General features: G+C 41.0%; 2 protein-coding genes across 2 annotated transcripts; both read left to right on the forward strand.

The window, feature by feature from the left end:
- Window positions 1-824: 824 nt before the first annotated feature.
- Window positions 825-4,191, forward strand: LOC122986945 (complexin-3-like). The gene is made up of 3 exons (XM_044358486.1): window positions 825-1,060; window positions 1,415-1,502; window positions 2,606-4,191. The coding sequence occupies exons 1-3, from the start codon at window positions 825-827 to the stop codon at window positions 2,828-2,830; spliced, it is 549 nt and encodes a 182-aa protein (XP_044214421.1). The 3' UTR covers window positions 2,831-4,191.
- Window positions 4,192-4,286: 95 nt separating this feature from the next.
- On the forward strand, window positions 4,287-13,058 carry LOC122986943 (cytochrome P450 11B, mitochondrial). Its single transcript, XM_044358485.1, has 9 exons — window positions 4,287-4,774; window positions 4,959-5,114; window positions 6,649-6,863; window positions 8,209-8,412; window positions 8,557-8,738; window positions 8,847-9,013; window positions 10,374-10,452; window positions 10,568-10,780; window positions 12,794-13,058. Exons 1-9 carry the CDS (start codon window positions 4,449-4,451, stop codon window positions 12,902-12,904), a joined length of 1,653 nt encoding a protein of 550 aa, XP_044214420.1. The 5' UTR covers window positions 4,287-4,448; the 3' UTR covers window positions 12,905-13,058.
- Window positions 13,059-13,083: the final 25 nt, after the last annotated feature.

Consider the following 13,083-nt stretch of genomic DNA (forward strand, 5'->3'; position numbering starts at 1 on the left):
CTCGTTACTTCCTTTTTCTCTGTGGGTATCAATGTAGAGGACAAACACTTTATCTGTTTATGCAACCTTTTTAACCCTCATATACGGTTCATATTCTGGCCCTCTACAGTATCCTTGAGCCTCTATATCAAATTTCTCAACAAATCTATTTTTCACTCATAAATATATCATCAGTCATAAATAAATGGGTGATTAACCCTTTATTAAGCTTTCAGAGAGCAGAGAGAGCGTATTCTTTACACTATGTGTTTAGGAAGAAAAAACAGTCATAATCATACTGCATCATGGTCATATGTTACCTAAAACAGCCATAATGAGTCCTTTGAATGTAAATAAAGCATTACCATTTTTGAATGCTAATTTTTTAAGTCACTTTTAAACCAGAGCACCCATTTATGTACAAAATTTTGTATCAGCTGCATAAAAATAAATTAAAGTTGAAATATTTCTGTGTAACTTGGTAAAAGTCATAAAATTAACTTATCAGGCTAAAAGGACACAGTGTTCAGGATGTTTTTTTACTGCTCTCAAATGTAAAAATGGGTCAAATTTGACGCAAGCAATATGTAAGGGTTAAGCAGGTGTGGATGAAGCAGTATGTGCTTACTAAGACTGCGTGTCTGAGCCTCGTCTGACTGCTGTCCTTGTCCTTGACAGGCCTCAAGCTGAGTTATTGCCGCCACAGGACCTGAGTCTGCGTGTGTCCTGAGTTTGTCCTGTCAGAGCAACACAACATGAGCGAGGGAGAAAACCATCACATATTAACCCATCATCTGTCAAAAAAGTAGGAGTGCGGGCGTTTACTTCTGTCCTTAGAGCTCATCATGGAGTCAGTTGTGAGAGTAAAAAAGTCGCTGAGGAGGCCTGTCAGGAAGCTGACCGCCTGTGTGACGGGGGTGAAGGAGAGGAGGTTGTGTGCCAAACGCAGGAACCATCGGGGCAGAGGTGGGGGAGGAAGAGGAGGATGCAACAGGTTGAAGAGGACCCCTCCTCTCCAATCTGCACACACCAAAGACGCATCAGTGATTCGCTCCTACCAGGCAGACTTGGAGAAGGAGAGGCAAGTGGACACCCTTCATAGAAACACAGCATGTGGATTTTTATAATTCCTAGGAGGAAACAGGAAAAAGTCTCTTTGCATGTGAAATAAAGTTTTAACCAGATGCAGAGGATGAAAAGATCAATTTTTCACATGTGAAGCAAAAGCTCAATGAAATCAACACATGCTTTAAATATGACATTTTGTAATCTTCTCATCTGCTCCAGTTTGCTTTCATTAGAGCAGGAAGCGAAAATGAATCCAGTTAATTGAAGTCACCTGTAGCGTGACAGCATGTGTGACAGAGATATTACATTAATTGAATTTTGCCTGCAGTGTGTCAGGTGTATTTATATTTGCTTGCTGTGTTTACAGAAAGCTGCGGGAAGCGATGAATGCTCAGAAGAATGCAGAGAGAGCAGCTATGAGATCTCACTTCAGGAGAAAATATCGTCTGTCTGAGGTCTGTGTGAGCACTTGTGTTAGTTAGTGGGATATCTCAAAAAACTACTCAAGAGATTTCAGTGAAATTAGAGTTAGGCAATGGTCCAACATATATCTACAGCATTAATATAGCCATGTCCATTTGCAAATACACAGATTTTCCACTATTTTAATTTTTGTTGCAGAACATTTTTCTGCAAATTTCAAATTTAACATATTTGAATGACCATGAAAAAGCTATTCATTTGTTTCATGGTATTCTTTACTTAACTGGTTGCCAGATTCTTGTATGCATGGCCTATTTGAAAATAAATTTCCATGGTTTCTGTACTGATTTTAACCAAATTAAACATACAAATACCAACTCTTAACTGTCCTGCAGACGATAAATAATGCTACTTGATCCTTTAAAGGATGGGTTCACAGTTTTTCAAGTCTGTCTTAAAACAACAGCCGGGTGCCCAAATGAACATTGAAATTGAATTTTCTTGCCATAATCATTCCTCCTGTTCATACAGGCCATTAGAAGATCCCTTCATAATGCACTTACAATGTAAGTGATGGGGGACAAAATCCACAAGCCTCCTTCTGTGCAAAAATGTATTTAAAAGTTTATCTGAAGCTAATATGAAGCTTCAGCTGTCCAAATGAATCAAATCAAGTAGATATCTTTCAACGTTACAGTCTTTTTAGTGCCAAAGTTCCTCTTTTTGTTACTATAATTCCACTGCATTTGTGTACGAAGATCATAATTTATATAGTTCTTTCAGAAATTAGCATAATTTTCTATCAACATGCGCATTTTGATGCAGGCCCCAAAGCAGATCAGCAGGAACTTATAAATACTTTCTATTACTGTGATAAGATAACCTATTTAGAGCATTGTGCAGCCTTCATGGTATGCTCTCCTTTTTCAAGAAATCTCTTGTATTTTGACATTTTCTAAAATAAAACAATCACATTTTTATAAGTCTATTCCTGTTTGTGCTCCATGTATGTAAGTTTATTAATATGCATATTTACATGAGCAATAATATATCAACTGAAAAAATTATGTTGTTTTTTTGTGTTATATGTTCAGCCTTTTAATCTTCTGCTTCTTCCTGTTTTTGCATAATTAAGAACTCCACGGACTCAAACCACCTGAGGTCTGTTGGAGGCAAAGTGTCGCTCCCCCGCGAGCTGTCAAAGATCATTCACCCTGAAAACAAGACCAAGGACGACGGCTTCAACCTGCTGCAAGCTTTTCAAGGCCTCAACTTCAACACAGCGGCGCTCACAGGAAGGAAACACAGCAAGACGCCCACTCCCACACTGGCTAGAGGGCACTCTTGTAAAGTCATGTGATCAATATATGATCACAGGGCCGATTAGTATGCCGCCTTCTGAATGGGTTAGTTTAAAAAAGAACTGCAGGAGAACAGCAGGGAAACACCCTTATACTGTAAATGATTGCTGCTCACACACAGACTGTGCATTGGAAATCAATATAGAGACTTTAGTTCAATAATTGCTGTTGTGACAATTAAACCATGTCCTTCAGACTTTTGTTTTATGCTTATTTTTTGTCTTTTGTGTAGCAATAATAATGTTTAAATACCAGATAATTGAATAATTTGTTTAAAATGAACTGAAAAGATCATTTAAGTTAAGTTGTAATGTGATCAAACTTGTTAATGTACCAACTTCACAGATAATAAGTTTATTAACCACCAGTCAATGAAAGTTACTTCACAAGTGGAGTTATATTTTTTATATTGAACTTGATGATGCAATTAGGTAAATAACGAGGTATTTCCACAGACTGTATTTAATTCAGTCATTTAAAAACATATCAAACACTTTTGTTCATGTAATTAATTTAAGGTTTTTACATTTTCTGTGAAAGCATATTTCCATCCCATGTAGATTACTGTTGTATTACATTTTAATAACTGTATTACAGTATTACATGTTGCACAATCTGTTGCTACAAGCTGAACATAGGGAAGCTTGTTATGGTGATGCTTCACTAAGACACTGTTGTATATTATGATAGATAGTAGAGCTGCAACGATTAGTCGATTAATCGATTCGTTGATGGACAGAAAATTTATTGGCAGCTATTTTGACAGTCGATTAATCGTTTTAGTAAAGTTTTAAGAAAAAATTCCCAAAAACTGCTGGTTTCAGTCTCTCAAATATGATGATTTAATGCTCTTCTTTATCAGGCATGCTGAAAGAGAGGTGAAACAGATATCACCTTTGACTCTGGGAAAATGATTAATCGATTAATCAAGAAAATAGATTAATGAAAATAATTGTTAGTTGCAGCTCTAATAGAAAGTACTGTAGCTACTAGTCTCTGTTTACAGAGCTGACTCAATTATTTAAATGATATAGATCCAACTGGGTGATCTATACACAAGTAAGGAACCTCAGGGCAACACATTCACATGAGTAATGAAATAACAAACAATATTTTTTATATATATATATATATTTATGATTAACTGAGAAAATTGTTTAGCTGTTTCTTTGTAAATAATTTATCACCTGTGTGTACAGTACATGAGCCAAATGTTGTTAAGCTGTTAGTTTCTTGTGTAAATTGGTGTGTAACTAGTCTAATGCTTTTTATACAACATAAAGAAAAGGCCAAAAATTTGATTTTTGTTTTTTTGTGAAATAGCTGCAAGTAAAACTTGTAATAAAGACGTCTTTGGCCAGCTGGACTCACTCTGTCTTTTTGATATTTTACGCAATGTGTGTGTGTTTTGGTTCAACCTGACATTTTGGCTCTGTTGTGATTCTCTTGAACTCTGCACCTTCAGATCCATAATTCATCACCTCCTGTCAGTTCATTAGAGTGACAGAGCACTTTCAAGGATATTGGGCTGGGAATGGAGGAGGGAAATAATCAGTCCTGCAGAGAGAACGACAACAAGCTCCGGATGAAACTGACAGACACACAGTTGTTTGGACCATGAGGAGCATGTCCATCCAAGGGACCGTGTGTGTCAGAGTGCAGGGCACCTGTAGGTCCAGAAATATGCTGTGTGGTGTCGCATCACAAAGGGCTCTTTGTATGACTGCAGCAAGAACAGTGGTAGATGGGAAGGTGGAAGGGAGAAAAGAGGGTACAGGTGTTAGAAAGAAGGGTGTGGATGGACGGGTACGGAGCTTTGAGGAGATCCCTCACACAGGGAGGAACGGCTGGGTCAACCTGGTGAAGTTCTGGAGAGAAGATCGTTTCCGGCTGCTCCACAAGCACATGGAGAATACCTTCAACACTCTCGGCCCCATCTACAGGTAGCAGGAAGATAGAGGAATGGTGTCATGAGCCTAAATGTTTAAAAAGATACAAGGATGCATATTGGGAATAGGCGTAGACACAAGAATGAAGAGCGAAAGTGTTGTGACATCAATGTTTTTAAATATGCATGTTCAGCAGTTATAAATGTTTTTGATTATGTATGTGTTTGTGTGTGTGAAGGGAGCATGTGGGCGGCCTAAGCAATGTGAATATCATATTGCCATCTGACATCAGTGAGCTGTACCGCTCAGAGGGCCTCCATCCCCGGCGGATGATCCTGCAGCCCTGGGCCACACACCGAGAGATACGGCAGCACAGCAAGGGCATCTTCCTCAAGTCAGTACCGCACCTGTATACACGTGGAAAGTGTTCAGACTTATTCTTTATACTGTAGCTTTTAAAAACCTTCTGTAAACTTGGCATGCCTTCATCACTAAATAAGCAAAGCTCAAAGTTTGAAGTTTGAAAATAAAAACATCCGTAGGTGTTGCTGAACAAGTGTTTAACACTCAAAAACTGCTTCATCATGACTGCGTAGGCGTGCTTTGGTCAGATTTCATTGACAGTGGCCTGTAAGGATGAGCAAACAACCCCCACAACTGTCATAAAATCCTGATTTGCACACAGAAATTCACAAAACTTCTTACAGTCTGTTTTTTTAAGCTCATTTTAGCCTTCTTAACATTGTTATTTATTCATAAAATTCTCTGTTCTCAGCTTATTTTAAGCTTAATAACATTAAGTTATTATGTTTTTATAAGTATTTTTCCTATTTGTGTCATTATCTGCCTGATGTTGTAGTGTCCTGTTTAAAACTTTTTATGCTGGTGTCCTGGCATCGTCTCCCTTGCAAGAGTTTTCTGACCTCAGTGGGACGTATCTGGTTAAATTAAAAATAAATTTAAAGATCCCCTCCAGACATGGAGATTCGCTTCTTTGAATAATAATTTGGGTCTGATATGGTTTTTCCATTTAAAAGTTCAGTTGTCTAGTTAGAAATTCTCAAAATGACATTCTTGTCCCTTGTTAAAACATCCAGAATCTATGAATATGCAAATATATTTCATTACAAAAATTGTACTGCTGTACAGGAAGATGTCTCCTACTTCACTGAAAAATACATTCTCAGTGCACTGGGAAGCTCCGAGTTTCCACATCACACTCGTGTAAGTTGACAATTGGATCAGGATTAGCTTCCAAACTAGTCGTGATGTCAGTGAACACAGAGAAACTTTCCACTTTCAGCAGATGAATGTAAAATGAAGCTCAAACATCAAACTGCAGGAACAAGAAGAAAAACACATTTTTGAGTGGAGGGGAAAAAAATGCCTCTTTTGACACCACCGCAGGGAGGGAGCCAAACAGAACATTTTAAATCCTACACATAAGTTCTTTGAGAGCTTTCAAAAAGTCAATGATTCAGCTCTCACTGAAGCAAATGTTTGTTGGAGTGCTTTATGCAACTATGTTTGCAACAAAAGGCAAAAGTTAGGTTTTAATTAGTTAGTTTTAATCCCAACAAGGTCAGAAGCAAAGTTCTGCTTTGAATTTCTTCTCCTTCAAAGAAAAAACACATTTGGGAGTATAAATTAAGTGGGCATGGACTGCAGAAAATGGTCTCAATCAGGATGCTTTTACCATATGTAACCAAGTAACTGTTTCATCTTTAAAAAGCACTACTGGTATTTATATAGCTTTCAAAACATTTATACCTTTATATGCATAATATTTCAGTTAAAGAACAGCACATCTGCTTCAAAAAAGGTATTCTCCTTCCAATCCCTTTTCTTTGCTTCACAATGACTGAGCAGGGTTGATTTGAAGCTCAGCAGCTTCTTAAATGCCTCGCTCCAAAATCTTTTCTTTGCAGGAACGGTGAGGAGTGGCGAGCCGACCGTCTGCTGCTCAACAAGGAGGTGATGATGAGTGCAGCCGTAAAGCGCTTTCTACCCCTTCTTGATGAGGTGTCGAGGGATTTTTCTCGCATGCTGCGGGACAGAGTGGAGAGGGAAGGGAGAGGAGAGGAGGGGAGACGCAGTTTGACCATCGATCCAAGTCCTGACCTCTTCCGCTTCGCACTGGAAGGTCAGAGGTCATCATTTCCAGTGATTTGTGGCCTCTGGTTTCTTTATGTGTGTATTTATGTGTGACTTTGTTACTTAGAATTCTGGCTCTATTTCTATCCAAGGAAAGTAAGTTAAGTGTAGACAGGTGTTAAAGGTATCAAACCTTCAAGAAGGATGGGTATCCGATGGGAAGATTCTACTTCCTAACTCTCACGTCTCCATTTTATCCAGCAGGGATTGACCTTGAGCTAATGTCACCTCTCTTTTTTGACAGGCTTTCATTCAGCCAAACTGTCGGCTCTTTGGGTTGAGTCACAAACGCTGACGTAGGCTGCGACAGCCTCTCACGTCAGTAGAATTATACAATCTGCAGGAACGTCACCTTTTCAAAATTCAAAAAAAAAAAAAAAAACCCTCTCCCCCTGCTCACTGCTTTCCCTCTCTCTCCCTCTGTTTTCATTTAAAAATATTCTCACCTCATGGAAACCAAACCTCATTTTAACCTCGGGCATATCTGTTGTTAACATATTACAGATGTAGCTGGTCAAGGATAACATGCACCTTTAAAAATAGAAACACCAACAAAGATCATGAAAGCTCCGGCATTCTTTCACCAGGTCTGATCCTTTCATGTTCTTATCTGCAACGTGCCACATTCACAAGTGTGAATGCTTGTGTGACTCAGTGTGCTGTACACTTTTATGCATCTGTGTGTGTGTGTATGAGAGAGAGAGAGAGAGAGAGAGAGAGAGAGAGAGAGAGGGAGAGAGAGTGATTATGTTGAGTCATGCTGGCCTGCTCTTAATGGACCACAGCACACGAAGCTAGGTGCTAAGCTGGGGTAGGAATAGACCAGCAACAAACTCTATTCCAGTCGCTGATGTGTTGTTAATATAACACGAGCTTGTCTAATAGAGATCGACGTTGGGTGGAGGAGAGACGGTTCCTCTGAGACACTGTATGCACTCAGAAACCAGATTTGTTCTGTGTCTTGGGTTGGATTTCTGCTCTCACAGAAAGAAATTTATTTTTCTAGTTTTTCTTTTTGGGGTTCTTAAAGTGTATTCAGTTTCTGCAGGAGATTCATAAACTCACAAAGCACAGTTCAACTCGTGGAGGGCCAAGTAATCCTTCATAGCTTAATTTTAAAACATGAAAATATGAGTCAGGATGTTTTAAAAATTGTCAATCTATAAGTTCAGTAATCAGTCAAGCCTTTATTTTCTAAAACAGCCTTCTTGTTTTAGCTTTGTCCTTTTTTTCAAGTTGGTTTAAATTTGTTCACCTTGAAACATCTCAGTTATCTCTAACACTCATCCACCTACGCATCCCCTACCCCTCAACCTTCCCTCCCCCGCCTGTAGCTAGCGGCCACGTGCTCTACGGGGAGCGTATGGGCCTCTTCTCCTCGTCTCCCTCCCTGGAGTCTCAGAAGTTCATCTGGGCCGTGGAGAGAATGCTGGCAACCACCACTCCTCTTCTCTACCTGCCCCCTCGCCTGCTGCTGCGCATCGGCGCTCCCCTGTGGACACAGCATGCCACTGCATGGGACCACATCTTCAGCCACGGTAGGATGAGCTTCATGGGATAGAATAAGAATAATTTGGTCTATATTTCTGGTTCATCTTACTCTCTGTAAGCATTTACAATGTGTTCCTTCCTTCCACTTTTCCTATCACACTTGCCTCTGTCATTCTGTCCTGGTCTTCCAGCTGAGGCAAGGATCCAGAGGGGGTACCAGCGCCTGTCATCCTCCCAGGGTCGAGGGTCTGAGGATGGGGCAGCTGGAGGCCAGTACCCTGGCGTTCTGGGCCAACTCATGGAGAAAGGGCAGCTATCTTTGGACCTCATCAAAGCTAACATCACTGAGCTGATGGCTGGAGGAGTCGACACGGTGCGCGCGCGCGCGTGCGCGTGTGTGTGTTTGTGTCTTTTTTAGCCTGCGTCTTTATACCTCACACTAACTGATTCAGTGTCACCTCTCATCCCATCCTCTCTGCAGACAGCAGTGCCCCTGCAGTTTGCTCTGTTTGAGCTAGGCCGCAACCCCGAGGTGCAGGAGAGTGTGAGGCAGCAGGTGAGGGCATCATGGGCACAGGCTGGTGGTGACCCTCACAAAGCCCTGCAGGGGGCGCCACTACTGAAAGGCACAATCAAGGAGATTCTGAGGTACACAAAGCACAAGACAGATCAATCTGCGCATGGCCTGATCAACCTGTTTGTGGGGCCCAGTCGAAAACCCACATACACTTCACTTCACCATCTCTGCATTGTGTTTACCCCTGTCGCCTCCAAGTTCCCATCAACTACACAACACACGTTGTGCTATGGATGACAGTTTCCTTAAAATCAGCACTACATGGCTGCGGGTTTTCTGTATCTTCAGACATGGACACTCTTAAGAAATGTTTTCTGTAGGTTGTAATTTTATTAGACACAACTTTATTTAGCAACATGCACCATGTAAGCACAGCAAAATATTAAATTTGACAAAAAAAATTATAACTCAAGGTCAACTTACTAGCTTTTTCCAGGACTTTCGACCGCATCATATGGTCTCCATCAGCAGATGGAATTTGCTCAGTTGTTTTGTAGATGGTTGCGATTTCATCCATAGCACTTTTAGGACTTCTCATCCATGTTGACTTAAGTTTGTTCTGTAGAGGTTGTATTTTTTTCCCTGACCTTTTAACCATATCACAAGGCCTTCATCATGCTCAGTTATTAGTTGTGATGTGAGCTCAGTCGTGATTGTGATTTCATCCATAGCCTTTCAAGACATTACATCTGGGCAAGATTGACATAACAACTTAGCTCCCATACCAACACATTTCCAGTTAGTACACATCGTCCGTTGATGAAGGCCATTAGATATGGTCGAAGGCTCTGGAAAAAGTATGCAAGTGGACCTTGAGTTGGGTATGTTTTGTCAAACTACTATTTCCAAGGTCAGGAATGAATGTTCATGCTTCAAATAATCAAGATTTCAAAAGTAAATTTTGACACAACAAGATAGGGCCTAAAGATTGTGTAGCAATGCAGGATTCAGCTGATGTTGTACTTTTAGTGTTGCAATCCCCCCCCCCCCCAAAAAAATGTAATTAATCTAATTACTAAAAACTGACACATAGTGAACCTGGGGCATTTGGAGGTGTTGACCTGTATGTAATCCAGGCTTGCATCTGCAGATCCACGAAGCACACACTCCTAACCATCCAAACTATTCTGTTCTCCAAAGAAGCCAAAGTCTTTGTGTAGGCTCTCTTTTAATGAAATCTGCAAGCCATACATACTGTACATGCAACTGTCTTTTAACCTGAAGCCAAAAATCCCCTGTGTCACCAAAACAGTCATTAGAAAAGGTGATGGATGTAAGAGGCAAAAAAACAAATGTCTCCCTCAGATCAAGAGCAAGGGAACAGCTGTCTGGGAGTCTGTTGTGAGTTTGTGTTGAGAATTGAGTGAGAAGTCAAATTTAACATCTATGAATGTGTTAGTGTGAGTGTTTTTCACTATTGTTGTGTGTCAGGTTATACCCAGTGGGAATCACAGTGCAGCGGTGTCCAAACAGAGATATCGTTCTTCAGAATTACCACATACCTGCCGGGGTGAGTGATCACAGTGTGACTCCCTGCCTTATTCTCTTCCAAATTCTCACATGAACTCATATCTGCACACAAAAACATTCAGTGCTATAGCTGACTTCAGTGTGTCTCTCCTCAGACGATAGTCCAGGCCTGTCTTTACCCCCTGGGGAGGAGCGTGGAGGTGTTTGAGGATCCACAGCGCTTTGACCCTGGCCGCTGGCACAGCAGAAGAGAAGAGGACCAGAAAGGAGAAGGGTCAGCGTTTCGCTCTCTAGCGTTTGGGTTCGGAGCGAGGCAGTGTATCGGGAGGAGGATTGCTGAGAATGAGATGCAGCTCTTCCTCATGCATGTGAGTGACAGCAGAAAGAGGAACGAGTGAGGAAAGATGATAATAGGGTCGGAGAGAAAGGATGTGATTGAGTTATAAGAAAGGAAAGACTGACAAGAGAAGTTTTGACAGGTTTCGGATTTTTTCAAGCCTGTCAAAGTACAATACTGACGTGCTATTATGTACATGGAAATGGCTCTTGATTGCTGTACCAATTTGTACTCTTCATACTGACCCTGAAGCTTTTCTCTCAAAACGTGACGACACTGTATGAAATGGGGGCCAAAATCCACAGCCCTCATTCCAAAGTTAAGGTTATGATAATATGATGCTTCAGTAGTTTATCTTAGCTAAATCAAGTTGTTATGTTCCAGTTGCAAGTTGCAACTTGTTTAGCACAAAATTCCCTTTTTCCTTGCCAAGCTTTTGGGGGAGGGATACATTCTAATAGTCACGTGTGGATTTACTGCCGGAACTGGCTTTTTAGTCACATTTTACAGAGTGAACCACATACTTTGTATTTATTGATGCTTGAGCTCAACTGGTGACATTTTTTTGCAGCCCCTCTTCTACCGAGGCATCGCAATTTTGACAGCTATTAGCCACAACTCGGGATTTCTTTCAGTATCTCTCAAAGAAAATCTCTGGAACGCATTTTTCCCATCGCTTGTTTCTTTCAGACCACACCAGATAACCACAGAGGCAAACCATAGCCTATTCCATGTCAGGTGCAAAGGCAGGAACAAGTGGAGGTGGTCTGGACTCAAAGAGTTTGAGCAGGTTGTTACCAAAATATTAGTGTCCAAAAACACTGCTGCTAAAACTACTCCAGCTATCAAATCAGCAAAAAAAAAAAAAAAAAACTTCAAGTAGCACGTCTTGAGTAGTAAAAGCTGGATAACGTCAACAGACTTACGCGCATGGACTGTATATAAAGATTAAACTAGCAAGGCTTGACGTCACCCATTGCTTTGCATTGGAGCCAGTTTGAAGCCCAGAGTTGGTTCTTAGTCATCTTTTCCACTTGGAGCCAGGACCATCCAAATAAAGAGTGCAAAGTGTCTCCTTTCACGCTCTGGAAACACACAGTGGACCGAAGCTAAAGCTAACTTACTGGAAACACTGAGCAGTGCAGACCTGTGCTAAGCTTAGCTAACGAACAGGGCAGGTATTGTTATCAAGTTACATTAAACTTACCGAAATATTGTGACAATAGTCCGACTCAGAGCGTCTCCCGGAGCTGGAGAGCAAACTGTCGGTCAGTGTCCAAAAAGCAGACATCAAAGCTACTATTTGTCTTTTACCTTATTAACGGAGCGATAACTTCCAAAATGATCACCAGCACACCCATTGGAGAGCCTGAATTTAGAGATTAAGACCATAATGACCCATTGAAAAAATGAACTGAGTTAGTATTTCATGAGAGAAGTTGACACTTTTTGAGTTGGAACCAGGGACTTTTTGGAGACAGCATCTAGTGACCTTCAGTGGTATTGCACTTTAAGGGACTTCCACATTGGCTTCAATTTCATGCTGTGGTTGTTGCCACTTGTTTACGTGCCACTTGCAGAATGTATCCCTCCACCACAGCTCAGTGAGGAACGTAAGTCCGCAGAAACAAAGAGGGAATTTGGTTCTAAACAGGCTCTAACTTTAGAAGGTACTGACTCAATTTAGCTAACAGAGACTATTGCGTCATATTAGTTGAACTTGGCACAGAACGAGGGCTGTGGCTTTTAGCCCCCCCCATTTCTTACTGTGTAGTCATGCTCAGAGACAATAGCTTCACAGTGCGTATGGAGAGGAGGAATTATTATAGAGAAAAGACCTATTTTTATGTACATAATAGCATGTCAGTATTGTAGTAAGACAGGCTTGAAAAAACTCGAACCTATCTTTTAACCTCCGTCTGCTGAGTAGCATGACATGTGTTCTGCTCCTTCTCTTCCCTTCTGCCTTCACGCCTCCATCACCTCCTCTCCCCTGCGTCCCTTTATCCCCCCTCCCTCTCTCTCTCTCTCTCTCTCTCTCTAGATCCTGCTGAGCTTCCATCTCAGTGTGCCATCCTCAGAAGACATCAAAACCAAATACACCATCATCCTCCAGCCTGAGACTCCACCAAGGATCACATTCAGCAAGCTCTGACACGCACACACACAAACACACACACACACACACAGAAGAAAGTATGTGTTTAATCCCATACCCCGTGTCAATCCACAAACTCAACTAATATCTCAAGATACTCAGTGCAAGAATTCATAATACTGACTGACAAAATAAAGTATAATTCCCTTTTCCCGTTGCCTTGATCTTCATTATGG

This window comes from Thunnus albacares, chromosome 8, assembly GCF_914725855.1.
Source record: "Thunnus albacares chromosome 8, fThuAlb1.1, whole genome shotgun sequence".
Taxonomy (NCBI): Eukaryota; Metazoa; Chordata; class Actinopteri; order Scombriformes; family Scombridae; genus Thunnus; species Thunnus albacares.